Source organism: Natrix helvetica (genome assembly GCF_964273705.1).
Source record: "Natrix helvetica genome assembly, chromosome: 8".
NCBI lineage: Eukaryota > Metazoa > Chordata > Lepidosauria > Squamata > Natricidae > Natrix > Natrix helvetica.
In genome coordinates this window covers 21,106,021-21,132,440 of record NC_138559.1, presented here as the reverse complement: position 1 = coordinate 21,132,440, position 26,420 = coordinate 21,106,021, and the positions used below count along the sequence as shown (strand labels likewise).

Sequence of the window (26,420 nt, the reverse complement as noted above, 5' to 3'; positions counted from 1 at the left end):
AATTTTTAAAAAAGTTTTTGCATTCTGCAGACCTCCCAAAAATGGCCCATTTTTTTTTCAAAAAAGGGCGGGGCATTCATAGCCTTTCGGAGTCTTATAGAGTGCTCCTGGGGGATGGGGGGCAAAAATGAGCCAAAAAACGGTCCGTTTTTTAACTCATTTCTGTCCTCCCCAGCCCCCAGGAGTACTCCGGAAGCCTCTTAAAGGCTATGCATGGCCATTTTGGTGAAGGGGGCTGGGTTTTCGGAGGCAAAAAATGCTGTATTCAGTGTATAAGACGCACCCAGATTTTCAGCCTCTTTCTTTGAGGGACAAAGGTGCATCTTATACTCCAAAAATACGGTATATTATGGAAGGAGTCATTAAAGGGTTTAAAAAGAGCTCTCTTTTATGCTGTCCAGGCAAAGAGTAGGGACAGGAGATATCAAGACCTGAACAGGCCACTAGACAAATCTGTTGGACTTGGCAGGGTCTGGAGGTTTTATCAAGGTTTCATTTGTGTCCTCTGCCTCCCCTTTGTTTTTTCTTCCACAATCCATGGAAGAAGTGACCTCTGTTGCATACAGCTTTGCAAGGGCCTGCAGCAAAACTGTTGTAGTCAACATTCCCTTTCCTAGATCCACAAACATCTTCCTTCTCGTGTTCTAATCAGGTTGTCCCTCAAAGGCCAATAGATTTACAACAGATGCAGCCCGTGCAATTCCTGCCAGCAAGACCTGCAAGCCAGCAGTTTTCCTTGCCAAGACTCACACCATTTACTATGTGTGCAGATCCTTGTCCTTTCGAATGTCTTGAGGGGGAAAAAATGAGAAACAAGGGAGGAGAAGAGAGAAAGAGAATTCGTTATTCAAACTCATAGCTACTCTGGGTGGAACATCTGAAAGCAGGCCACAGGCATACAGGGACTAGCAGGAGAACTTCTAATTAAACTAGGCCAGAAATGAACGATATTTGTTTATTGTAATTTCAGAATATGGACTGTCCTCCTGCTACATTAAGGGATAAACTATTTCACCCAGTATTCTGCTTCTCACTGGGAATGAGAAGTTGCCTTTGGAGCCCCCCTTTTTTTCTTGTTGTTGTGTTTTTCCGCAAGTGCAGGGTTTCCTTTTTTCAGATCAACTGAGTGTTGATCTGAGAGAGAGTAAATGAACCAAACTCACCAGCTGTCTTTTATTCCTAAAGTGGGACTAGAACTCACAGCTCCCTGTGATTGGCCCAAAGTCATCCAGCTGTCTTTCATGCCTAAGGTGGGACTAGAACTCACAGCCCCCTGTGATTGGCCCAAAGTCATCCAGCTGTCTTTCATGCCTAAAGTGGGACTAGAACTCACAGCCCCCTGTGATTGGCCCAAAGTCATCCAGCTGTCTTTCATGCCTAAAGTGGGATTCAAACTCACAGTCTCCTGTGATTGGCCCAAAGTGCCACGATTGGACAGCCCTGGCCTAGAGACAGGAGAATGAAAAATGTACAGTCTTCACAATTTTCGGGTTGGTTGGCTTTATTCAGACATTGCATTATATCTATTGCTGATGGTGATAGCTGACTCTGTGAAGATGTTGTCCTACAACAAAACAATGGAGCTGAATTTAATCCAGCATGGGTCACTCAGATAAAAGTGCCACCAAACCTAAAGGACAGCAAAGGGCCTTGCCGTGAGCTGGTCTATCCCAGCCACCGGAATCTAATTTGCAGTGAAACTGCTTCTAATTTTGGGAGTTCTTTTGAATTGGAATGATTTGGTCCTCTAAACTCCAAATCCTCTTTCTGCTTCTCTAAAATGACAACCAAGGCGTTTGGTTGTCACTTCGGGAGACGCTCTGGCACTCTGGACCGAGGTGTGTGTCTAACGCATCCCAGCAATTACACATTAATTCAGGATCTCGAAAGCCTGGGAAAAGAACAGCTAGCAACGAGGAGTCCCCCCGCTTGGGATTCCTTCTCTTTCCAACAGCTGTTCTCCAGCAGTTCCAACTGAGCCTTCCCGTGGCACAGGGAATTGTAAAATTGCAGGCTGTTGCTCTCTTTCTCCTCCACAAACATTCATTTACAAGGCTGCATTTCCCACAAAAACTATTCTTAAACGTTTGCTATTGACAAGACTTCCTGAATCAAGTACCGGGGTTTATTTTAAACATCAAGCTTCTTTCCCTAATTAGAGAGAGAACTCTTCGGTTAAAAATGGATTCAATCCACGCACACACACACACACCTCTCCCTCCGTTTCCTTGGCAAAATCTGTTTGGCAGGTGTCTTCCGCAGGTGTGGGCTCTGCCTCTGGGCTGTGGCTTGGGTTAAATGACCACTTCCAAAGTCCCTGGCTGATGGATTGAAACTTCTGGCCAAGAATGGTTTGCCAAACATCGGAAGGGGAGCATGCAAAACCAGGCAGATGCAAAGCACAAGCTGCCAATGATTTGATGCTGCTGGATTCAAAGGCGAAATAGGCTGACTTGGAGCCATCTTCTGGAGATCTGGGTTCTCCCAGTTCCTAATCTCTCTGTTTCTTCCTTTTCTAACTATAGTTGACCACTACAAAAGTCATAGAACTGAAATGCCCCAAATGGTGTAGGATTACAAGGCTGGTATCTCTGAACATGAGGAGGCCTTTGTAATCGTCAGAAGTTTCTTTTTTTTCTGTCTTAGAATTTATTCTTACCTGACCTTTATTATTTTTTATAAATATTTCAAGGTGATGAACACGGCTAATACTCTTTCCTCCTCCTGTTTTCCACACAGCGACAGTCCTGTAACCTTGGTTGGACTGAGAAAGAGAGATTGGCTCAAAATCACAGAACCACCTTTCAGGATTAAGGTGGAATTAGAATGTACAGTCTCTTGAAGATTAGCCCAAAGTCACCCATTTGTCATTCATGTCTAAGGCGGGACTAGAACTCCCAGTCTCCTGGTGATTGGCCCAAAATCATCCAACCAGCTTTCAATGTTCTTCTAAGTCTTCTCTTTCACCTTTCTCTCCTTTTTGGAAGCCATTCCTTACCTAGCTCACCGTCATCTTTTAATGACCCCATAATCCCTTGCGGGGTAGAGTCTCGGCAACTGAACGGAGCTGAGTGTTTACTGGCCAGATGCCTTTCCTGTCACCAGTGCGGAGTTTTGTTTCAGCAGATATATTCTCAGCGTGCCCAGAGAGAGAAAGATCTGCCTCTACCTAGGATCGAACTCCTTACCTAGCTCATGAGCTGTAGTAAAAGCGGAAGGAAGACCATCATCCTCAATGACGGAGCAACTCCGTTTGGGGTCACACATGGTGCCGACATCTGCCATTCCCAGGGTGTCACAGGTGGTAGCCCCACACAAATCCTGCCAAGAACAAGATACTGTCCTTTAATCTCAACAGTTTTTTTAAAATAATTTAAAAAGTTATAGAGAGACAATTTGGTTATTACAGCTTCCCAAATATCCATTTGCTTGGCTTGATCTCAACTGCAAAGGCAGACTTTTGAAGCAGTTCTAGCTATCTGTTTTATTCATTTGCAAAAAAAAGGGTGATGGGATGCTCCAGCATTATCATTGGGCAGAAGACATCAAAGCATAGCCAGCCAAACAAATAGGTTTCTATCCTTGGGCTGTCAGACTCCTAAACACAACCACAATCACTCCACGCACATGTGGAAATGCATGACTAGTTTCAAAGCCGAAGAGCCAGTGCTGTCCAATGACACCTCCAGGGTCATGTGGCCAGCATGTCTAAATGCCAAAGGCACATGGAACACATTTTTTACATGCTTTCGAACTGCTAGGTTGGCAGAAGCTGGGACTAGTAACGGGAGCTCACTCCATTACACGGTGCTGGGGATTCAAACCGCCGAACTGCCAACCTTTTTGATCAATAAGCTCAGCATCTTAGCTATTGAGCCATTGCGTCCCCACCGTGTTCACTAGGCTAGACATACCCAATTCCTGCAAATGTTCTTCATATGTTTTCACCTTCAGCCCACGCAATCATCTTTGTCGCTCTTCTCTGAGCTCTTTCCAGAGTCTCAAAATCTTTTTTACATCGTGATGACCAAAACTGAATGCAGTATTCCAAGGGTGGCCTTACCAAGGCATTATAAAACGGTATTAACTCTTCATGTGATCTTGATTCTATCCCTCTGTTGATGCAGCCTAGAACTGTGTTGGCTTTTTTGGCAGCTGCTGCACATGGCTGGCTCATATTTAAATGGTTGTCCACTAGGACTCCAAGATCCCTCTCATAGTTACTACTGTTAAGCAATGTACCATATATACTGTACCTGTGGATTTTGTTTTTCTTGCCTAAAGAAAAGTGGTAGTATCATTTCTCGTGATCTTTCATGAGGAGTGATCTTTCTTTTCACAACAAGTGTTCTTTCTTTCCAAGAGACTCAGAATATGTTCAGGACCTCAAACAGTTTACTTAGGAAGGTATGCCTATCTAGAGTGCTATTGGCTCATTGTAGCTGCAGCAATTCCCAAAAGAAGGTATATTACTTCTAAGAAGTGAGAATAAGGGTGTAGACAGATACGTCATGAATTTAGTTCTGTGTCAAACACAGCATATAAAAATAGGCATATTGGCTGGAAGGCAAAATCAGAAAATTCCACCTTACTTATTTTGGCCATGTCATGCAGTCAAACTCACTGGAAAATTTATGCTTGGAATGGTCAGTGGTAAAAGGAAATGAGGCTGCCAAAAACCACAGCGGCTAGACTCCATCAAAGCTGACACCAGCCAGAACATGAAACAACTGAAAGAACTTGCACAAAATTGGAAAATGTAGAGAAAGCTGGTTCATAGAATCACCAGAACTCAGACATGATTGACTGGATAGCTTCGTCATCAACAAGACTGCTTTGAATGTCAAAGCTGCCAAATGTGAATGCAATCAAAAATTGATTTCATGCATTATCCAGAAAGAAACCTAGTTTATTTTGAATGCATTTGCATTGGAGTCAGTCTTAGTTACCTGATTCACAACCAAACTAACTAAGAATTCTACTGGCTGTAATACCAAAACATCCAGAGGACATCAAGGTGAAGTCCACTGATATACCGCCTTGATCATCGCAATAGCACTTAGACTTATATACCGCTTCATAGTGCTTTTACAGCTCTCTCTAAGCAGTTTACAGAGTCAGCCTATTGCCCCCAATAATCTGGGTCCTCATTTTACCCACCTCAGAAGGATGGAAGGCTGAGTCAACCTTGAGCTGGTGAGATTTGAACTGCTGAACTGCAGCTAGCAGTCAGCTAAAGTAGCCTGCACTCTAACCACTGCGCCACCACCTCGAAGGCATTTGGACTTATATACCATCCCACAGTGCTTTACAACACTCTGTGAGTGGATTACAGAGTCAGCATATTGCCCCCAAAATATCTGGGTCCTCATTTTACCAACCTTGGAAGAATGGAAGGTTGAGTCACCCTTGAGCTGGTTAGGATCGAACTCCTGGCAGTGAGTAGAATTAGCCTGCAGTACTGCATTCTAACCACTGAGCCACCAGGGCTCCTTATTGCAGAATCATGCTTTACAGGTACTCTTAAAACCTCCCAGATGTTTATCTAGTAATGGTATGGGATGAAGCACCCTAAATGGCAATCCTATTAATGCTGGGGGTTAGTGGACCTGTGAAAAATGCTCATAAATATGGGTTTCTGGCAGGCTTGACAAACTGACAATGGTGAGGGTGGAACCTTTCCTAGTGAAGTATACTAGGAGAAAAGTCATGAGCAATGCAGTATGAAGTCATGAGAAGAAACTGAGAACATAGTTAAAGAATTGAGCAAGAGACAAACGTTTCACTGTGCCAGAAACAGAAGTATGGCAAGTTAAATTTCAATGCTCAAAAAAAGCATCTCTTGGTGGAAGCCAGTTGACAAGGGGATGTTGGTCAGATGTTTGGTTGTTCTTCATCATGGAGAATGCTGACTTGTGCTCTTAATGTTCCTTGAGTGATGCCAATAATTCAGCTAAGACCATTCAAGGGGAACAAAAATCATTTCCCCAGTTGGAAACCCGAAAATTAGCTACGTTTTTTACTTGTATTATATTACACGTTCTAGGTACGAAAGCTTCATGCCATGCCATAGCTGGAAAAGATTAAAACCAACCACTCCCTTATTCAGTATCAGGCAGAACATAAGGGAACCTTGCCACATCCCATTCTAACTGCTGCTGGGATCCAGGATTGACATCACATCCTGAAGAAGTCATTCCACAAACTGGAGCATGGACAGCATTGTTATGTTCTTGTTGCAAATTGCTTCCATATCCTCTTGTTCAAAAGCAACAAGGAAGAGCTCCAGGCCATATCCTGCAAGACTTGAGACACATGTTGGGATGAAAAAATCTTCTGGGAAATGAGACAGTGGAGAAATAAGAAACTCAAAACAACTCCACCTTGATTGAGTTTGATATCAGTTGCACTAGAGAGCAGCTTTGATAGACTTACAAATCATGTTACAATAGCCTGCCTAAAATAGATTCCAATATTCCCAGCTCCTCTCGTTTCTTGACCTTGACTCCCTTGGAAGGATGACAACATTTGATCTCTATCAATCTCAGCAATCTAGCAAAGAAATCTGTGGAGACTAGATGTGGACTATAGGGGAGAGCCATAGAGAACTGGCCATAACATCCATAATTATGAAAAGAATTAAGATTGCACAGTCAGGATGTCTACAAAAAACAATCAGTGGAGAGTTCCAGAAGTAGCTGGATGGCTTGAAGACATGGTGTGATCATCACCAAACCATGCAAGATAAAACTGATCCACAAAAGTCAAAGTGCAATAACACAAAGGTTGTGTGCTAAACATTTCTTAAGTGCTCTTCATTCTTCTCGGTCTGATGGAGGGGAAATGCTCTTTTTTTTTGTCTCAAAGAAGAAGAGTATTTTGATGAAATATTTATGGGCCTAGGAATCTTGCAAATGACCTTAGGCAGCTAAGCAAGATCCCTGAGTCCAGTTATTGTTGATACAATTCCAATGATCTTCCAGCTTCCCAGTTTTCCATATTCCAGTTTAGTCCCAAAGGAAAGCATCATCAGTTTGCAACCATAAAATAAATTTAGACACATCATTACCCCCCCCCAAAAAAAAATCTGAAAGAAATATTGAAGCACCCTGAGAATGAGAAAGTGGGGGGGGGGAACAGGAAGCCGGAAAAGAAGAAAACTGGAGAAATTTGGACAGATTTTGTAACGGGATCAGCTACATTTAGCATTCACATTATCAATCCACTACATTTTCTGCCAAAATAGGTACACAATTGACATCCCGCTGACTAAGATATCTTTTTCTCACATTTCCTGCAACAGGAGAATAAATCAACTCCCAGTTGAAATTATGTCTAAAAATGTAGCCAGAATTGTTCTGCGCATCCTTGCTTCCTTCCTCTTCTCAATGGTCAACTCAAAAAATGCCATCGGATGAGGCTTACATCATCTTTACAAAAGACACATTTTGGAGCCAAAGGGCTCCTTGGTGGTGGATGTAAATCAACCAAAGCAGATGATCTGGCACTCTCTTTTGGACAAAAAATAAAAATAAAAACAAAAAGAGGAAACTAACCTGTCTGACTAAGCCAAAAAAACATCTTCTCCTAGGCAACTGCTGATCCTTCAGAGGAAGTTAGCAGTATCGGTCCTCACATGGGGAAATTGGATGGAGAGAGTCTTTGAGTTTTAAGCCAACACCCGGATTAAAAAGGAATTACTTGAACAGGATTGAAAGGTCTCAGTTTGGGATAGACCAATATTTTTTTTTTTAAAAAAAGAAAGAATGTATGCTATTGTATGTATATTCTACATTACAGCTAGATGACAATGGCTCAAAGTTCACAATGTACATTGTTTCTTTATTTACCATGTTTAAAGACTACAGACTCAAACAGACTCATTCATTCATTTATGTCATCAGTGGGTAGTTTTAAAAGGATTGCAACCAACAATACCATCAAGGATAAACCTAAACAAAATAATTAAAAGAGATCTAACAGATTAACAGAGTTGGACAGCACCTTGTAGGTCTTCTAGTCAAACCCCTTTCCCAAGCAGGAGACCCTACCCTAATTCTGACAGAGGGCATCCAGTCTCTTCTTGAAAGCCTCCAGGGATGAAGCTCCCACAACTTCTGAAGGCAACTTCTGTTCCATTGGTTGATGGTTCTCACTGCAAGAAAGTTCCTCCTTTTTTCTAGGGTGAATCTCTCCTTGATCAGTGTCCATCCATTATTCCTTGCCTGGCCTTTGGGTGCCTTGGAAAATAGCTTGACCCCTTCCTCTCTTGTGGCAGCCTCTCCAATATGGGAAGATGCTATCCTGTCTCCCCTGGTCCTTCTCTTCACTAGACTAGCCATGTCCAGTTCCTGCCACCATTCATCGTATGTTTTAGCCTCCAGTCCCCTAATCTTCTCTGCACATTTTCTAGCGTCTCAACATCTTTTTTTATACTGTGGTGACCAAAATCTTTCAATGAGCTATCTAACCTCCTGGCCCTCGGGTCCTGGGGCAGTTTTCAAACATTTAAAATTCATAAAGCAATCATAAAAGATCCCACTAACACAATCTAAATCCGAGGTTTATAGTATGCCTTAAACACCAAAATTCTAAGGAAAAGTTTGGTCTTGACAATCTTCCCAAAGAGAAGATGCCACAAGATTATTCGAAGAAATGGTGTTTTGTATAACAGGGACTAGCATAAAATACAATGCAATTATTATCTCAGAATCTCCAGCTCAGTCCACTAGCAGGAGAAAGAAGAGAGATCACTTTTGTCACTCTTCACATATAACACTCTTCACTCACAACAGGACAGCTGTTGTACCATGCTAAGCTAAGCTTTCACCACTAATTTTTATCTTTTAGCTTCAACAAAACGATCGGTTGTGTGCTATGAATCACAACCCAACCTTCGGAAGAGATACTTAATAGTCTAAAAATGTTCACCCTTGTCCACAGAGTCATTACTACATCACTACTCTGTCGTTGTGACCCTTGCCATGACAAAACCATTTCAAAAAGCAAAAAATAAACATGCTATAAAACGTATTGTATAACTGGGATATAAGATTGCAGAAGGTCATATTCCTGAAGGTCTTGCTGCTAATTTTGAGTGCTCCTTAGATATAATGAATTGCATAAAATTAGCTATCAGAAGGGGAACATCACAGAAATAGTCTTATAAGACGTAACTGGAGCTGGTATACAGTTCCAATTGTGCTGGAGCCACCCAGTATAAAGTTTATTCTAACTGTGTATATATGCGAGTCCCTTGGACTGCAAGGCGATCCAACCTATCAGTCCTAGAGGGGATCCACCCTGACTGCTCTTTAGAAGGCCAGATCCTAAAGAGGAAACTCAAATACTTTGGCCACCTAATGAGAACGAAGGACTCACTGGAGAAGAGCCTCATGCTGGGAACGATGGAGGGCAAAAGAAGAAGGGGACGACAGAGAACGAGGTGGCTGGATGGAGTCACCGAAGCGGTTGGTGGAGCTTTAATGGACTCCAGAGGATGGTAGAGGACAGGAAGGCCTGGAGGAACGTTGTCCATGGGGCCACAATGTGTCAGACATGACTTTGGAACTAATAACAATAATGTGTATATAGTCCTGAATTTTAAGGAGGGTGGGGAAACATCACCCAGCAATTTGCAAAAAGAAAATCCTAAAATTAAGCTCCAAGATCTCCGTTTCAACGTACAATAAATACTGGGGATGGAACCCAATTCCCTGGGTGAGGTCTGTCAATCAAAGTCGATAGTACTGGACTTGATGATAAAACCTTCAGCCCGTATCCAGGTCAGGGTCCCACTTAAAATTGCAAGAAAACACCCCACTAATATTCACCATATGTGATGTAGCATTCCCAATGTACATTTCCATCCGTTATTTTTGAGCCAGGAAACATTCTAAGATGAATGCTAGCACAGACTGAATTATGTGGCTGTTGGTGCTGCAGTTGTCCCACAGCAGATGTTCCAAACAAAAAGTCTTGCTTGAAATACATTTGTTGGCCATAGGTGACTTCCAAAAAGACAGCAATAGCGCTTAGGCTTATATACCGCACCACAGTGCTTTCCAGCTCTCTCTAAGCGATTTACATAGTCAGCCTCTTGCTTCCAACAACCTGGATCCTCATTTTACTGACCTCAGAAGGATGGAAGGCTGAGACCAACCTTGAGCGGCTCAGGATCGAACTGCCGAACTGCTGGCAGACTCCAGTCAGCAGAAGTAGCCTGCAGTACTGCATTCTAACCTCTGCGCCACCACCTGTTGGTCAATTAGTTAGGATGCTAACTAAGCTTATCCATTACCATCACCTTCTCAGGACATCAAGACAAGGAACCAAACTTCATACACAATTTCCTATCTCTCCTTATGCAACGAGATGTCTGGAAAATGCAAGGATATAATCCCTAGGAGAGTGCAACACAACATCGCCTGGGTTCTTGTAGGAGGCGCTCACCCCTGGAGTTGGTTGACTGGGTAGAAGATCTCATCCTCCCATCCCATCCATTGCTTCTCCCTTTTTCTAGATGACTACACGATCCATCTGAATACAATGGGATTGCACCGTAACCATTATCCTCTGCATGGAGCTATCTGGTGCACCAGGAAGTAGACTTGACTGTACGTTCCTCCATTTGTTAGAGCTTTGTAGGTGGATTTGGGCTTGTGTGGTTATTGCTTTTGAGAAAAAAAACCATTTAAACATAGCAGCCTCCATATCTACCATCAGATATTATTCATTCTGCAACAAGTAGTCCTTAATGGGTCTAAGTCTACAAGGAGGGAAGTAAGCAGTGGAGTACCACAAGGTTCTGTCTTAGGCCCAGTACTCTTCATGAACTTCATGAATGACTTAGATGAGGAAATAGAAGGGGAACTTACCAAAATTGCAGATAACACCAAGCTGGCAGGAATAGCTAACACCCTAGAAGGTAGGCTCAAGATCCAGAAGGATCTTGACAGACTTGAGCACTGGGCCCTATCTAACAAAATGAAATTCAGTGTAGAGAAAAGTAAAGTCCTACACATAGGTAAGAAAAACGAAAAGTACACATACAAACTGGGTGAGACCAGGCTTAAAGCAGTGACTGTGAGAGGGATCTTGGAGTCTTAATGGACAACCAGCTAAATATGAACCATTAGTGTGCAGCGGCAGCCAAAAAAGCCAATGCAATCCTAACTTGCATTAACAGAGGGATACAAACAAGATCAAGTGAAGTACTAATAGCACTCTATAAAGCCCTAGTAAGACCATACCTAGAGTACTGCATCCAGTTTTGGACACCACACTATAAAAATATGTTGAGACTCTAGAAAAAGTGCAGAGAAGAGCAACCAGGATGATAAGGGGACTGGAGGCTAAAACATATGAAGAACGATTACAGGAACTGGGCATGGCTACTCTAGTGAAGAGAAGGACCAGGGGAGACATGATAGCAGTGTTCCAATATTTGAGAGGCTACCACAGAGAGGGGGGGGGGGTCAAGCTATTTTCCAAAGGACCTGAAGTCCGGACAAGGAACAATGGATGGAAACTGATCAAGGAGAGATTCAACCTAGAAATAAGGAGGAACTTTCTAACAGTGAGAACAATAACCCATGGAACAGAAGTTGCCTTCGGAAGTTGTGGGAGCTTCATCACTTGAGACTTTCAAGAAGAGATTGGACTACCATTTGTCAGAAATGGTATGGGGTCTCCTGCTTGAGCAGGGGGTTCGACCAGATGACTCCAACTCTGTTAATCTGTTAAATTGCTTAAGTACAGCTTTTTCTGAAAGATTGAAGACACTCTTGGTTTTGAGGAGAGTGAGGAAAACTTTCCACCTAAGAAAGGTCACTTGACATAAGATACAATCAATAGCATCCTGGTTTTCCTTCTTTGCTCAACATCCTCTCTGTCTTTAACAATACCTTAGTGAATAGTTTCAGGGGGGTCCCCCCCCTCAAATTAAACGTGGTGGACTTGAGAAGCCCAATATTTTTAGGTGAAAGTTCAGAGGAAGCAGATACCTCTAGCTCAGGGGAGCTAGGTGAGATGGCAAAAAAATCTCTATTAAACGTGTTGCCTTGAGCCTGTCCTCCCTTTGTGCTAGTAACAGATGTGTAACATCACCGAGAATAAAAGGCAGACAATTGTGAGATAATACATTTAATGGCATGTCATGATTTCACTCATCCCTCTATTCTCTATGCTTCCTGAGCAAGAATAAGATTCTCTTGCAGGTATTCGATAAACAGTTCCTGAGAATTCAGAAGATTCGTTTTCAAATCCTTTTCATGAGTTATTCCTGGAGATTCTCGTGTCTCTATGGTCAAATTGAACATGTTAAAAATGTTCAGAAGTGATCATTTCATGTCTAGACTAAGCAGAGTGTTTGTGGAGGTAAGAGGTTATTCCCTACTTAACCCCATCATTTGCTCAAGAGTAGCTTGTATAGGTATTCCCACGGGAGGAAAAAGATTGTTTGGCGATGGAAAATCCAGATGTTGAGGTGTTTTTGTTTTGTATTGTGAAAAGATTTTTGAGCAAAAGCCAAGGAGTCTATGAAACCCAGCCTCGGGGTATTTGACTTCAACTCAGAAAGTGGGGAGTTCATAAAGACATTTGGCTGGACCTCGTTGTCTACAACACGCTAAGTTAGATGGTTCTGTTGAAAGAAATATCCAGATCCAGGTCCAAGCCAGGAATAAAATGGAGGATGATTGCAAAAAAGGATTCTGTTTATTGGTGAACAGAACCAACACACACACAGCATGCAGTTCTGGGACAACGGACAAAATGGAGTTGAGAGTGAATGGGATTTATACCTTTTGGTTCCCAATGAGGTCAGGTAGGGGTCATGGCTAACTCTATAGGCAAAAGGCAAAATGGAAATCCTAGATGTTTGAGATAATCTTGTCAACCTTTGGCTTGTTGCTTAACAGGAGTTTCTGTCTGACCCAGTCTTTCTGAATTGATTTCCAAATCTGGCCTTCTCCGTTTCTGCTTGGGGAGGGAGACTGGGGCTGGTTTTTGCATCCCTTAAGATTTGGTTTTGTTTTTTTATTTCTCCTTTAGGGAAAATATTCTATCTTGCCTTTTTAATATTCTCCAAAATATTTCATTCTCTAGGAGGGTGGGTGAGTGCTGACTTTCTACAGTTCCTGTCTGATCTATAGGCAGCTCTTCATAGTCACGGATTCTTCTTACAGAAACTATGCAGATACTTTCCAGGATCTATAAATGATATTTCCCAGCCATATTTGCCTGCATTCATTTGTGGAAGAAACATAGCAACCTAAATTACAATAAGTTAATATGACCACAATTGAGGGGAAAATTTCTGTTGCTAAGCAAGACAGTTGTTAACTGAGTTTTGCCCCATTTTTCTCACTGCAGTTGTTACGTTAGACTAAAATTGTTAAGTGAATCTGGCTTCCCCCATTGATTTTGCTTCTCAGAAGGTCGCAAAAGATGATCATATGACCCCGGGACACTGCAACCATTTGTGATGACACGAGGCGTGGCATGAAAGCAACACAGTCAGTGAACAGGTCTAATTCCCCTGTATAGATCCAACATTGCCCCCAAAAATCCCCACGTTTGCTACAAGTCCTGGAGCAAAGCTCTCACATGCACATTCAGCAACCTCTGGCTGAGAGTAATCCAGTAAGGAAGATTAGCCAAACAGTAACCAGGGCCAGCAATTTAGTAAACCAGGTTAGCCAAACAGTAACCTCCAGGCATCAGCAAGTGCACGCAAGGCTTCACAGATTCAACGCTTGTTCCCAACAAATGCCCCTTCTACCAGAACCTCCTTACATCTCAGTGCCTTGTGAATGGGAGCAGGACACTCTCCTCCCTTGTAGCCAGCTCGGTCTACGTTGTTCTTGCCTTCTCTCTTCTCTCCGTCCTCTAGGATCAGGAGGGGGTGGTCCCTGCTCTTCGCCTGAGCTCTGTCTCTCCTGCTCCTCCCTGCTGCAAGCCTTTCTAATCCTGAAAAGCTTTGCCTGGACTGACTCTGCCCTTCCACAGATTCTTCCAAGGCCAACGGAGCCATCCTCTCACTCTCTCATGTTCCGGCTCACCTTCCCCTGCAGATTCAGACTCCGATAGGGGCATAACACCATCATAAATACAGTACATGCCGATTGCCAAGTGCCCAAATTTTAATGACCTCATCCTAAGGATGCTGTAACGGTCGTGTCAAGAACAGCCATAAGTTACTTTTTTCTGTGCTGCTGTAACTTCAAGCAGTCACTAAACCAATTATTGTAAGTTGAACCGAATATTTTAAGGCAGTGATGGCAAACTTTTTCAGCACCGAGTGCCCAAAAAGTTGCACGGAAATGTTGTGTCCACTCATTGGGGCCACGCTCCAGAAAAGTCAAACTTCCCGGTTCTAGCATGCATGCGCCCCCAACAATCATCTAGCTGGCACGCATGAGCATGCTGGTTTTTGGCACTGCCCCTCGCGCAAAGAACAGCTGATCGTCGCCTGTGCATGCGCGCCAGAAACCCAGAAGACAAACAGGCAGACTGCATGTGCCGAGCAACATGGCTTCTCGTGCTACTTTGGGCACGCATGCCATACGTTTGCCATCACAGTCTTAAAGGCTCCCTAGATCCTGGGGTTGAAATCTCAGATCCTTTAGAAGGCACCAGGAGAGATCTCCATCCAGAATGAAGCCAAATATCCATCATGATGCAATATGAAACGGCTCTTCAGCGGTCCATACTTTTCACTCAGAGGAAGCATAGTTTTGGGGTCCTTTGGTTCCCGAAAGTCTTCTAAATTCACAATGCTTGAGTTACAAGTACAACTCGGATTAATCTGAGAGCGGGAGAGGGAAGCTGTTCTGTGGAAGCTAGCCAGCGGCCATTGGTTTGTTTTACTCACTCATTGTCTTTCTTTTTTAAAAAAAAATGTTTCCTTATTAGCTGAAAGTAGACCTTGGCTCTCTGCCCAACACCTGCATTGACACACTGACACACTTTCTCTCACTGTGGGGCTGAAATTAACAAATAGCTCTTAACGCACATTCCTTAGGCCAGGGTTCAAGGGGATATTAAGAGCCCTAAAGAGCCACATCTTCTCTCGGAAGTTATAAAGGCCAAGTTTGACTTCCCCCAAAGCTTGCAAGGTTTTGCCTCGACTTTGCAGGAAACCTTCTTACCGGATCTCTGGAGGCTTCTAACTTATAGTCCATTACAAGGGTACTTAAAAGTTAAGTGTGATTTCTTTTTAGGGAGATGTGCTATTAAGAGGAGTGGTAAATGAAAGAGGTGGGAGGTCATGGAAAAAATGTAAATTGGAAGCCGGGCAAAGGGAGGAAAAATCCTGCCAGCGAGCTTGCCCAAAGTGAAATAGTTATAGGAATTGTTCTCCAGGCCATCTGAAGAGGCACCAAATTGCTTCGCAATTCAAGATAACTGGTTTCTTTCTTTCTTTCTTTGAATGATGTCTTGTATGGGGAGTTAACTGACGAAAGAAGCAGTCTCAGAAGAGAAAGAAGCTTCCTCAAAAACCAAAATAAAAGCAAGCAATCAGGCACTATTCTCAACTCATCTGTAATTCCAAATCATCTATCAATTAGTTCCCTCTCTCTCTCTCTCCCTCCCTCCCTCCCTCCCTCCCTCCCTCTCTCTCTCTCTCTCTCCCCCCCCCCCTAATGAAATGAGAGCTCTGGGTTTATATAACAGCTTTTGGCAGGAAAATTGATTTTCTTGTATCAAGAGACCACAGATGGAAGAGTTCAAGAAAGGCAGATGTCTTCGTTGATCCTGTGCCCTCACAGTGGGATTTGAGGAATGAGTGAACAGTGCAGTAAGGCATAAAAAACCCAAGTGAGCATTGTTTGAAAGATGGGAGGAAGCTCTCAAAGGTGGAGGCCAAGCCCATTTGAAGGTAACGCTATAGACTTTGGAGTGCAGGGTTCTTGGTGCTCACTGAGCTTGATTGTTTCCTTGCAGACGCTTCGTTGCCGAACTAGGTAACATCATCAGTATTAGAAGGGATGGGGGTTTACTCTCCGCTTATATATTTATAGCAAACTTCACACTCACTGGCCCAGATGATGTTACCTAGTTGGGTTGTGAAATGTCTGAAAGAAAAAAGCCCACAGTTTAACCCTGAGCTACAAATCTTTTCTTCTATTGGTACTTTAAAGGTAAAGGTTCCCCTCGCACCTCTAGGGGGCGGTGCTCATCTCCGTTTCTAAGCCGAAGAGCCCGCGCTGTCCAAAGATGTCTTCATGGTCATGTGGCCAGCATGACTAAACACCGAAGACACACAGAACGCTGTTACCTTCCCACCAAAGTAGTTCCTATTTTTCTACTTGCATTTTTACATGCTTTCGAACTGCTAGGTTGGCAGAAGCTGGGACAAGTAACGGGAGCTCACTCCGTTATGCGGCGCTAGGGATTCGAACCGCGTAACTGCAGACCTTTCTGAGCGACAAGCTCAGCATCTTAGCCACTGAACCACCGCGTCCCTGAAGTCCCTAAAGCATTGGTACTTTGCAGTACTACTACTATCAAGAGTTATGAGTTAAGCAAATTAAACTTGGAAGCCTCGGATTTGTAACAGGGCATTTTCATCAAGAACTCTGTGCCAGCTTGAAACGAACTTGCCGGCGCTCAAGAGGTAAGCAAGTTAATCACTTACTCCTCTACAATGTACTTGAAACTGCAGTGAAGCTAATGTTTTCTTTGCATTATTAAAGCTCTCTCGAATGCCAAGTCTTTCTCCATTCGGAAGAATTCCTGCCTCACTCTCTTTGCTCATTTCTTTTCCCTTTTCAAAATTGAATAAACATTAAAAACATTGGACGTAGAGTGACCTTTCTGACTTTCTGCTCATTTCTTGATTTCATCCATCTTAATAGGCCCTTTCAAAGGGGGGAAAGTGTAGCTGTCTCCTTGGCTCAGTCAAACCTATGTTTTCCTTTTCTGCATACAAGACAAATCCACCCAATGTGAAGTTCGACCATGGGAAGAAAGGAATGGAGGCAATAATTGATTGTTGTGGTTTCCTTCGTCATGGAGGAGAGGTGATTGAATGTTGATGCCCATGGACTGTGACACTACTAGGTAATAGAAGAGGAAGAAAAAATGGGGACTGTCTTCAAATTGCTTTTGACGTATTAGAGAATAAAAATGATGCCAGCAATATGCTTAAATAAGACTGGGACAAAGAAGAGAAAGGGAGGGAGGGAGAGGGACAGAGGAGGAGAGAGAGATGGAGGGGGAGAGGGGGGAGAGGGAGAGAGAGGAGAAGGAGAGAGAGAGAGGGAGGAGGAGAGAGAGAGATTGAAGTGGAGAGAGGGAAAATAAAAATGATGCCAGCAATATCCTTAAATAAGACTGGGACAAAGAAGAGAAAGGGAGGGAGGAAGAGGGACAGAGGTGGAGAGAGAGATGGAGGGGGGAGAGGGGGGAGAGAGGGGGAGAGAGGAGGAGGAGAGAGAGAGATTGAAGTGGAGAGAGGGAGAGGGGGAGAGAGAGAGAGAGAGAGAGAGAGATGGAGGGGGAGAGAGAGAAATACATGTTGTCAACTTACAACTATTCATTTAGTGGCCATTCAAAGTTACAAAACTACAGACAAGTGACTTACAAAACTACAAAGTTACAAAACTACAGACAAGTGCCACGGTGGTGCAGTGGTTAGAGTGCAGTACTGCAGGCTACTTCTGTTGATCACCGGCTGCCAGCAGTTTGGCAGATCGAATCTCACCAGGCTCAAGGTGGACTCATCCTTCCATCCTTGCGAGGTGGGTAAAATGTGGACCCAGATCGTAATAGGCTGACCTTCCGTGCATGCGCAGAGCACCAGAAACGGGACGTGATGACATCCAGGTGGGTGGGAGGAGCCTCCCGCCTCCAGCCCGAACTGGATAGAACCGGCTGAATTGCGTCACCGCTGTGATTCCCGTAACAACTGCAGCGATTCGCTTAAGAAACATGTCAACTATGGTTGCCACACCTTGCTCAACAATGGAAATTCTGAACTCAGCTGTCAAGGACTCTTCCGCGTATCTTCAACAGAAATCGAACACGTACCACAATTGCAGGAAGTACCCATTCCCCCTTTTTGAGCAGTGAGGCTTTTATACTTCATTGCAGAGGCGGCCTTGCGTCTCCTCAGCTGCTGGAGCTGAAGCCCATCTTGCGTTAATTATGTGGCTTGCTGTGAAGTTTGGGAGCTATGCAATTTGAAGCAAGAGATGCAGAAATAATTTGCATCTGGTCTGAAGGAGATATTCTTTCTGTCTTCTCCATCCTAGCCCTGATGCTGACAGGACTTAGTTACCTCCCTGAAATTGGTAGTAAGGGCAGGGCGGGGGGGGGGGGGGAAGGAAGGAGATTTCCATTGATGGGAGTCAAAGGACTGTCTTAAAACTATCTCAGAAGCATTTGAAGATGCCATGGATGAGGACAAATTAATCCTCCCCACACACGATGCTGTCACACACACACCCCAACCAGTCCTCCTAGTACGTCAAGGATGAGATCTTTCTAATCCACTGATAAGAGTGCAAAGCTACGCAGCTAACACTGAACACTGACTGCGTTCACAAAATATACTTAAGCAAGACGGCTTAAGTTGTTCCATGAAGCTTGGCGGTACTCCTTCTACGGCACCTAGAGACAGCCATGAGTGGATGGAGAACAGAGAAACTCTGTCTCTCTGTACATTTGGCGCGCCGTGTGTGTGTGTGTTTGTGTGCGAGATTTTTAAAGAGTAAAATCACCACAATAAGGCTCACAAATACTTGCAAACTCCTACATTCAGTTCCCAACTGATTCCTACCCAAAACATGCAAAACCTAGAGCAGGGGTGTCAAACTGAAGGCCCAGGGGCAGGATCCCCCCTAAGGGGTGCTTATATGTGGCCTGCGGGGCCACCCTGGAAACAGCAAATGACTGGCCCACAGTGCCTCTGCCAGCAAAAAGGCCACCTTCCCAAGCTCTGTTTTCGCTGGCAGAGGGTCGCAGGAGGTGGTCGCCGGCGAAAATGGCGCTCGGGAGCCTCTTTTTGCTGGCAGGGCACTTGGACTGCCACAGATGCCCCTGACATGAGTGATGTGGAGCTGGCCACACACACACACACAGCCCCCCAAGGTGAAACAAAACCCTGATGCAGCCCTCAATGAAATCGAGTTTGACCAGTGGTGGAATTCAAAATGTTTTTCTACCGGTTCTGTGAGCATGGCTTGGTAGGTGTGGCATGGGAAGGATACTGCAAAATCTCCAATCCCTCCCCATTCCTGGGGGAAGGATATTGCAAAAATCTCCATTCCCACCCTACTCTGGGGACAGCCAGAGGTGGCATTTGCTGGTTCTCTGAACTACTCAAAATTTCTGCTACCGGTTCTCCAGAACCTGCCGAATTTCACCCTTGGTTTGACACCCCTGGCCTAGAGATCGTAAGCCTTCCGTTGATGGGGGGGATATTTCCCAGCTTAACTGCTACAGACACATAGTATATTGTGCAACTGTAAACTCATTGCTGAGTTGGGTAGTTTTGGTTTTCAGGTAGACTTGGGTAAGAGACTGAGATGACAGAAAATCCATGCATACAACAACCTCCTTTCCATAATTAGCTTTCGAAGGAGGATGCTATTCTTGTCTTCTCTCTGAATAGGTCCAAGACATTCCCTCACATCACACCTCTCTCTTTCCACCCTGAAGTAGAACAGTCTTGCACTTAAGCCTACTTCTTCACCACAGTTAGTGAGAACCAAGATATAGCACCCAAGCTGACTTAAAGGCCAATTCTCCATGCACTCATCGCAACCTCAAGATATCTACAAACTTGTTGAGTTCCATTTACTGAGTTTCCAAACACATTTATTATGGAACCTCTTATGGAAAAAAAACTCCCAAAGCAAGAGGATGTGATTTATCATGAGCTCAGTATTAAATTCTATGGAATGAGGAGTTAGGGAGGAAAAAAGAGACACCTTTGCATTATCTATATAAAAACATTATTTTTTTCCCTTTCTTTGTTGTTGTTGCAGAAAGCAGGAAAGCATAGATCTGATTTCTACGACTCAAACACAATCACCTTCCTTCTCTGCAAAGAACTCTCAAACCAGCCCAAAAGTTGTATCCCAGTTGCTACATTCAAATCATTTGCAAAGTGTTGTGATATAGCCAGGGGGAAGAATTCTGCTCTCTCTTGAGACTGATGGGAAATCTTCCAGGAATCACTTGGCTACAATAAAGGACTCACCCACCGAGCTTGTAATCAATGGTGGGATTCAAAATGTTTTACTACCAGTTCTCTGGGCATGGCTTGGTGGGCATGGCAGGGGAAGGATACCGTAAAATCTCCATTCCCTCCCCACTCCAGGGGAAGGATACTGCAAAATCTCCATTCCCTTCCCACTCCAGGGGAAGGATAATGTAAAATCTCCATTCCCTGCCCACTCCAGGGGAAGGATACTGCAAAATCCCCATTCCCTTCCCACTCCAGGGGAAGGATAATGTAAAATCTCCATTCCCTCCCCACTCCAGGGGAAGGATACTGCAAAATCCCCATTCCCTCCCCACTCCAGGGGAAGGATAATGCAAAATCTCCATTCCCTCCCTACTCCAGGGGAAGGATACTGCAAAATCTCCATTCCCTCCCCACTCCAGGGGAAGGATAATGTAAAATCTCCATTCCCTCCCCACTCCAGGGGAAGGATAGTGCAAAATCTCCATTCCCTCCCTACTCCAGGGGAAGGATAGTGCAAAATCTCCATTCCCTCCCCACTCCAGGGGAAGGATAATGTAAAATCTCCATTCCCTCCCCACTCCAGGGGAAGGATACTGCAAAATCTCCATTCCCTTCCCACTCCAGGGGAAGGATAGTGCAAAATCTCCATTCCCTCCCTACTCCAGGGGAAGGATACTGCAAAATCTCCATTCCCTCCCCACTCCAGGGGAAGGATACTGCAAAATCTCCATTCCCTCCCCACTCCAGGGGAAGGATAGTGCAAAATCTCCATTCCCTCCCTACTCCAGGGGAAGGATAGTGCAAAATCTCCATTCCCTCCCCACTCCAGGGGAAGGATAGTGCAAAATCTCCATTCCCTCCCCACTCCAGGGGAAGAATACTGTAGAATCTTCATTCCCACCCCATTATAGAGGAAGGTTACTGCAAAATCCCCATTCCCTCCCAATCAGCTGGGACTCGGGAGGCAGAGAATAGATGGGGGCAGGATTAGTCAGAGGTGATATTTCCTGGTTCTCCGAACTACTCAAAACTTCCGCTACCGGTTCTCCAGAACCTGCTGAATGCTACCTCTGCTTGTAACCCACATCATGTGAAGTCCCCAGTATCTGATGGGCAGAGGGAGAACAACCCACATGTGTTGGCTTTCATTTTCGATGGAGTAAAAGGGAAAAGAGCGCAACTATAAGTCTCATCTCTTCGTTCAGCACCTTCTAGGCAGCATATACCAAAACACTAAGGCCAGTTACATTCGTTGACAAGTCCTGCCACTCCACAACGAACAATGACGTGGTTGTTTCTTCGTGACCTTCCCTTCACCCCCTTTTGTTTAGTTCATTCAGCCTATGGGCCATCGGCGGCTCACCCACCCCCTCCTTTCTCCCACCCCTAAAGTCCACTGAAACCAGACAGGGGTGCAATTGGAATGACACATGATGCCCGTCTTATTCCGTTGTAGGAGATCATTAAGAATCGAGTTATCTAAGAGCATCTTTGATGTATCAATGTCACCCTGTGTTTCTATTGTTGGCCGGCTGGCCGTTGCATGCTTTTTATCTGTGATTTTATTGGGGCAGGGAAAACTGCTCCTTTGTTATTGGCGGGCAATTAGAATTCTTGTTCTGCTGGCAAACCACGAAAGGGTCTTGCTGCGGGCAGATTGTGGGAGGTAAAATTTTAACTAAATGGAAGGCTAAGCAAATAAAAACGCCATTGAACTTTGGCAAAGCAATTGAGTCCCTCCCAAAAAAATGCATGCGGTGGGTTTGATACCGTTTTAATGAAAGAACCTCATGGAACCTAGAGTGTCGGTCTTAACAACTGGCTTATCAGACTTAGGGGAGAAAAAATGTTAACGTTGCCTTTTGAGTTGTGATGTTGATGATTAGACAAGACAGATTATAGAAAGAAGAGCAATATGGTGCCACTTTAGAGAGAAGGGTCAAAGTATACTTGCACCTATAACTGATGTGAAGACTACTGAAAGACTCTAGTTTCTTCCTTCTCCTTTTAATTTTCTTCTTCCTTCCTTTTCTTTTTCTTCAACTTGCCTTCCTTTTCTTGCACTTTTTTGCTTTTTCTTTGCTTGCTTGCTTTCCCTTTTTTTCTTCCTCACATTCTATTAGTTTTTACAAAATTATATACAATAAAAAGCAAAAAGTTCTACTTTCCTAGGGAAAAGTCAGCAAGGAACACTGAAAATCGGCATCAGACCCATGTTTACGCAATGGCCGTCTACTTTGACTGATCATTCTCATTAACAATGGCCTAAAAGAGAACCAAAAGGGTCATGGGGGCTCAGTGGCTAAGATGCTGAACTTGCCAAACAGAAAGGTCGGCGGTTCGAATCCCTAGCGCCACGTAATTGAGTGAGCTCCCGTTACTTGTCCCAGCTTCTGCCAACCTAGCAGTTCGAAAGCACATAAAAAATGCAAGTAGAAAAATAGGGACCACCTTTGGTGGGAAGGGAACAGAGTTCAATGCGCCTTAAGCATTTAGTCATGCCGGCCACATGACCACAGAGATTTTCTGTCATAAAAAGGGAGAAATCCAGATCAGAGGTGTGGGAACATCTCCCACTGGTACGGTGCAACGGGGCCTGACGTCCACCACATGAACGTGGGGAGCGTGCACGCCTACTTACTGCCTGCAATGCTCCGCGATGCCTCCATGATGCTCCAGCTGCCCGGCGGAGCATCGCGCAGGCGCCGTTTGCTCCGTGTGGGGAAGCCCCGAAGAGCTCAAATACTGGTAAGGAGCGCAGACGGGTGGGCGGGTGGGCCCTCCGGAGCACCGTACCGGAATGGTACCCGGTGCTCTGAGCAGGCACCGGTATGCCTGTACCGGGACGTACTGGTTGTAACCCACCACTGCACAAATGTACCTGAGTTTGTTGCCATGCACTGAAATGATAGGAACAACAAACGTTCAACTTGAGCATATCGAGAAAGCCCTCAATGAAATATCAATCCCATCTGCTTATATCCCATCTAGGCAAAAAGAAAACAAAGAGAGCCCTGATGGCACCATAGTTAAAATGCCCATGGCCAAGAGTTCGATCCTGACTGGCTCAAGGTTGACTTAGGCTTCCATTCTCCTGAGGATGGTTAAAGGAGGATGGTTGAGGGGGAAGAGGCTGACTCTGTAAACCACTTAGACAGGGCTGTAAAAGCACTGTGAAGTGGTATATAAGTCTAAGTGCTATTGCTAAGTGCTAAAGAAGGAAGGGAGAAAAGGAATGAATGAATGAATGAATGAATGAAGGAAGGAAGGAAGGAAGGAAGGAAGGAAGGAAGGAAGGAAGGAAGGAAATAAAGAAAGGAGAGCCATGGTGATGCCATGGTTAGAATGCAGCATTGCAGGCTAATTCTGCTGACTGCCAGCAGTTCGATCCTAACTGGCTCAAGGTTGACTCAGCCTTTCATCCTTCCAAGGATGATAAAATGAGGACCCAGATTGTTGGGGGCAATATGCTGACTCTGTAAACCGCTTAGGACTGTAAAGCACTGTGAAGCGGTTTATAAGTATAAGCGCTATTACTAAATCATTCTGGGTCTTTACCAATGGTTGATACAGGCTCACAAAAATACTGAGAACTTGCTTTCCTATTGGTGAAGAATCTATCACACAGACCAATCACAAAGTATACTTCAGTTGTCAGCACCTATGCAAAGAAAGTGAAGGGAAGCGCCATACGAGAGAGGCACTAAAAAAAAATAAGTCCAACATCTGATCTTAGGATTTACTAGGAGGAAGCTGTGAGGACTGTGATGTTTCTAAAGTGTGGTGCAACTGAACAACAACCACACGCTACCCCTGATCTCCATGGGTTTGTGAAGGATATCCCCTAAGCCTCAAATGAAAGGAAAAGAAACCACATTGCAAGGAATAGAGTAGCAAATCCTCCTTAATTAAGAACAAATCACAGGATTTCCCTTGAAGGACAAAGAGTCAGGCAATTAGATGAATGGAATTGTTTACCCCAACAGGAAATAAATCTTCCCATGAAAAATGAGACCTCCGGGGAAGAAATGGTGAACTGAAGACAGCTCCAGTAAAAGCAAAGCCAATGATGCCAGCAGAAGGAAGATCCTGCTGACTTAAACTGACTTTTTGTCATTGCTCTCTGGACAAAGAGAAGACTTGAGATAACCCAGCAGGGCTCCATACAGGAGGGAAATCCTACCGGTTCAGCTGAACTGGTAGTAAATAATCATACTGGCTGGGGAATGGCTGGCTGGGGAATTCTTGGAATTGAAATCCACAGTCTTAAAGTTGCCAAAGTTGGACACCCCTGATCTGAGTGTCATCGGTCCCTACAGCTCATCCCGCTAAATGACAGCACCCAGCTGGCCTTGCCTGGTGGACATTCCATCCAGATCTACTGAGCTGCAGGATGGGAAGCCACACAGAAGACCGAGAATTGTAGATTCAACTGGAAAGTTAATACCTGAGAGAAAAGCAAAAGGCCCACACCTCTTCCACGCTGCTAAGGAGGAAACGAGAGACGGATATATGCATGAAGTCAACCAGGCTGACTTACCTGGCCTCCCCTTACAAGTGTGTCCATACAAGCAATTTGAACCATCACTCCCCCTATCAAGCAGGCAACCTTTACACAGTCACAATAGCAGATGATGCTCTCAATCCCTAATGGGCACATTTTGAAAAAGGTCCTTGGCAGCACCTAGAACCATCCTCTCCCCCCCCCCCCAGCCTCCACACCCCCTGCTTGTTTGGAAGCTACCACATACTGTGTCTTGTCCCAAAGGTGCTTTTTACAAGAGGCAACTGGACTTTCTGGACTTTTTCAAAATGACACTATAGAGCACTGCACACCAGAACAACTAGACATAAGGACAGGGTTTTTTTTTCCCTGAATGCCATCACTCTGCTAAACAAATAATTCCCTCAACACTGTCAAACTATTCACTAATAGTCTGCATTACTATTACTTTTAATCTTCTCATCATTGCTATCACCCATCTCCTCCCACTTATGACTGCAGGACTGTAACTTTGTTGCTTGTATCCTTCTGGTTTATATTGATTGTTTCCTAGTATGATTTGATTATGGTACTTATTTGTACCCTATGACTATCATTAAGTGTTGTACCTTAGGATTATTGACGAGTGTATCTTTTCTTTTATGTACACTGAGAGCTTCTGCACCAAAGACAAATTCCTTGTGTGTCCAACCACACCTGGCCAATAAAGAATTCTATTCTATTCTATTCTATTCTATTCTACTTTCTAGTCTAGTTTAGTCTACTCTGCATTCTATTTTAGTCTATTCTACTCTAATTCTACTCTACTCTACTCTACTCGACTCGACTCGACTCTACTCTACCCTACCCTACCCTAACCTACCCTGTTCTATTCTACTCTTTCTGGTTTTTCTTTGAAGACGTTTCACTTCTCATCGGAGAAGCTTCTTCGGCTCTGACTGGATGGCAGGGAGCTGAAGAAGCTTCTTGGATGAGAAGCGAAAGGTCTTCAAAGAAAAACCAGAAAGTCCAGTTGCCTCTTGACGAAAAGCATTTGGGACAACCCTGACCTGGATGACTGAGAATCTCCAGAGATAGACTGGGCTTTGCTCAGCGAAGACGCCTCCAAGATCGAGCTGCTGCCTACGAAAAAAGCCAGAGAGAAACCCAGGCAAGGGACCAAGGAGAATTCCATCGCCACCATCCCTGCAGAAGCGTGCATCATCTGCACCACATCTGGATTCTAACAGCGCCACCTCCTCCTCGTCCTCCCCTGGTCCCGCTGCGAAGACGGTTGCTCCAACACGGGGGTGAGGGGAAGCTCAGTGCTTCTGGAGGCGGGGAGGGGCGACAGTCTCTCTCTCTTCCCTTCCCCACACCCAGTCCCCTTCCTTCCCTTCCCGCCCGCAAAGGCACTCCGGAGACAGGCAGAAGCGTCCAGAGGGAGGGAGGGAGAGAGAGGTGGGTCCCCAAACTTGCGAGGAGGCGGGAATCCAAGCTCCAAGAGCGCAGGGAGCGGACCCGCCTTCCCTGCCTTTCCCCCGGCTTTCCCGTCCCTCCGACCCGCTCCAGCCCCCCCACCCCACCCCACCCCACCTTTTTGGTGAAGAGGATGGCGGTGTCCCAATACTCGGGGTGCTTGTCGCTGCCCTTGTTCCACTTCTTCTGCCAGACGCAGAAGTTGCGCAAGGTCAGCGCCGCGTTGCCCGTCACCTTGGGCCCCTTGTCGTCTTGCCC

At 44.7% G+C, this 26,420-nt stretch overlaps 2 protein-coding genes across 2 annotated transcripts in view; one reads left to right on the top strand and one right to left on the bottom strand.

Annotated features, from left to right (window-relative positions):
• The window catches only part of SNX19 (sorting nexin 19), a 395,229-nt gene that overhangs the window by 203,438 nt on the left and 165,371 nt on the right, over positions 1–26,420 (top strand). The gene's annotated exons all lie outside the window — the stretch shown is intronic.
• The window catches only part of ADAMTS15 (ADAM metallopeptidase with thrombospondin type 1 motif 15), a 42,793-nt gene that overhangs the window by 14,838 nt on the left and 1,535 nt on the right, over positions 1–26,420 (bottom strand). The window contains exons 1-2 of the mRNA XM_081961265.1: positions 26,280–26,420; positions 3,189–3,321 (exon numbers count right to left, since the gene is read on the bottom strand). The exon at positions 26,280–26,420 is cut by the window's right edge and continues 1,535 nt beyond it. Coding sequence (XP_081817391.1) covers positions 3,189–3,321; positions 26,280–26,420 — 274 coding nt within the window. The remainder of the gene's footprint in view (positions 1–3,188; positions 3,322–26,279) is intronic.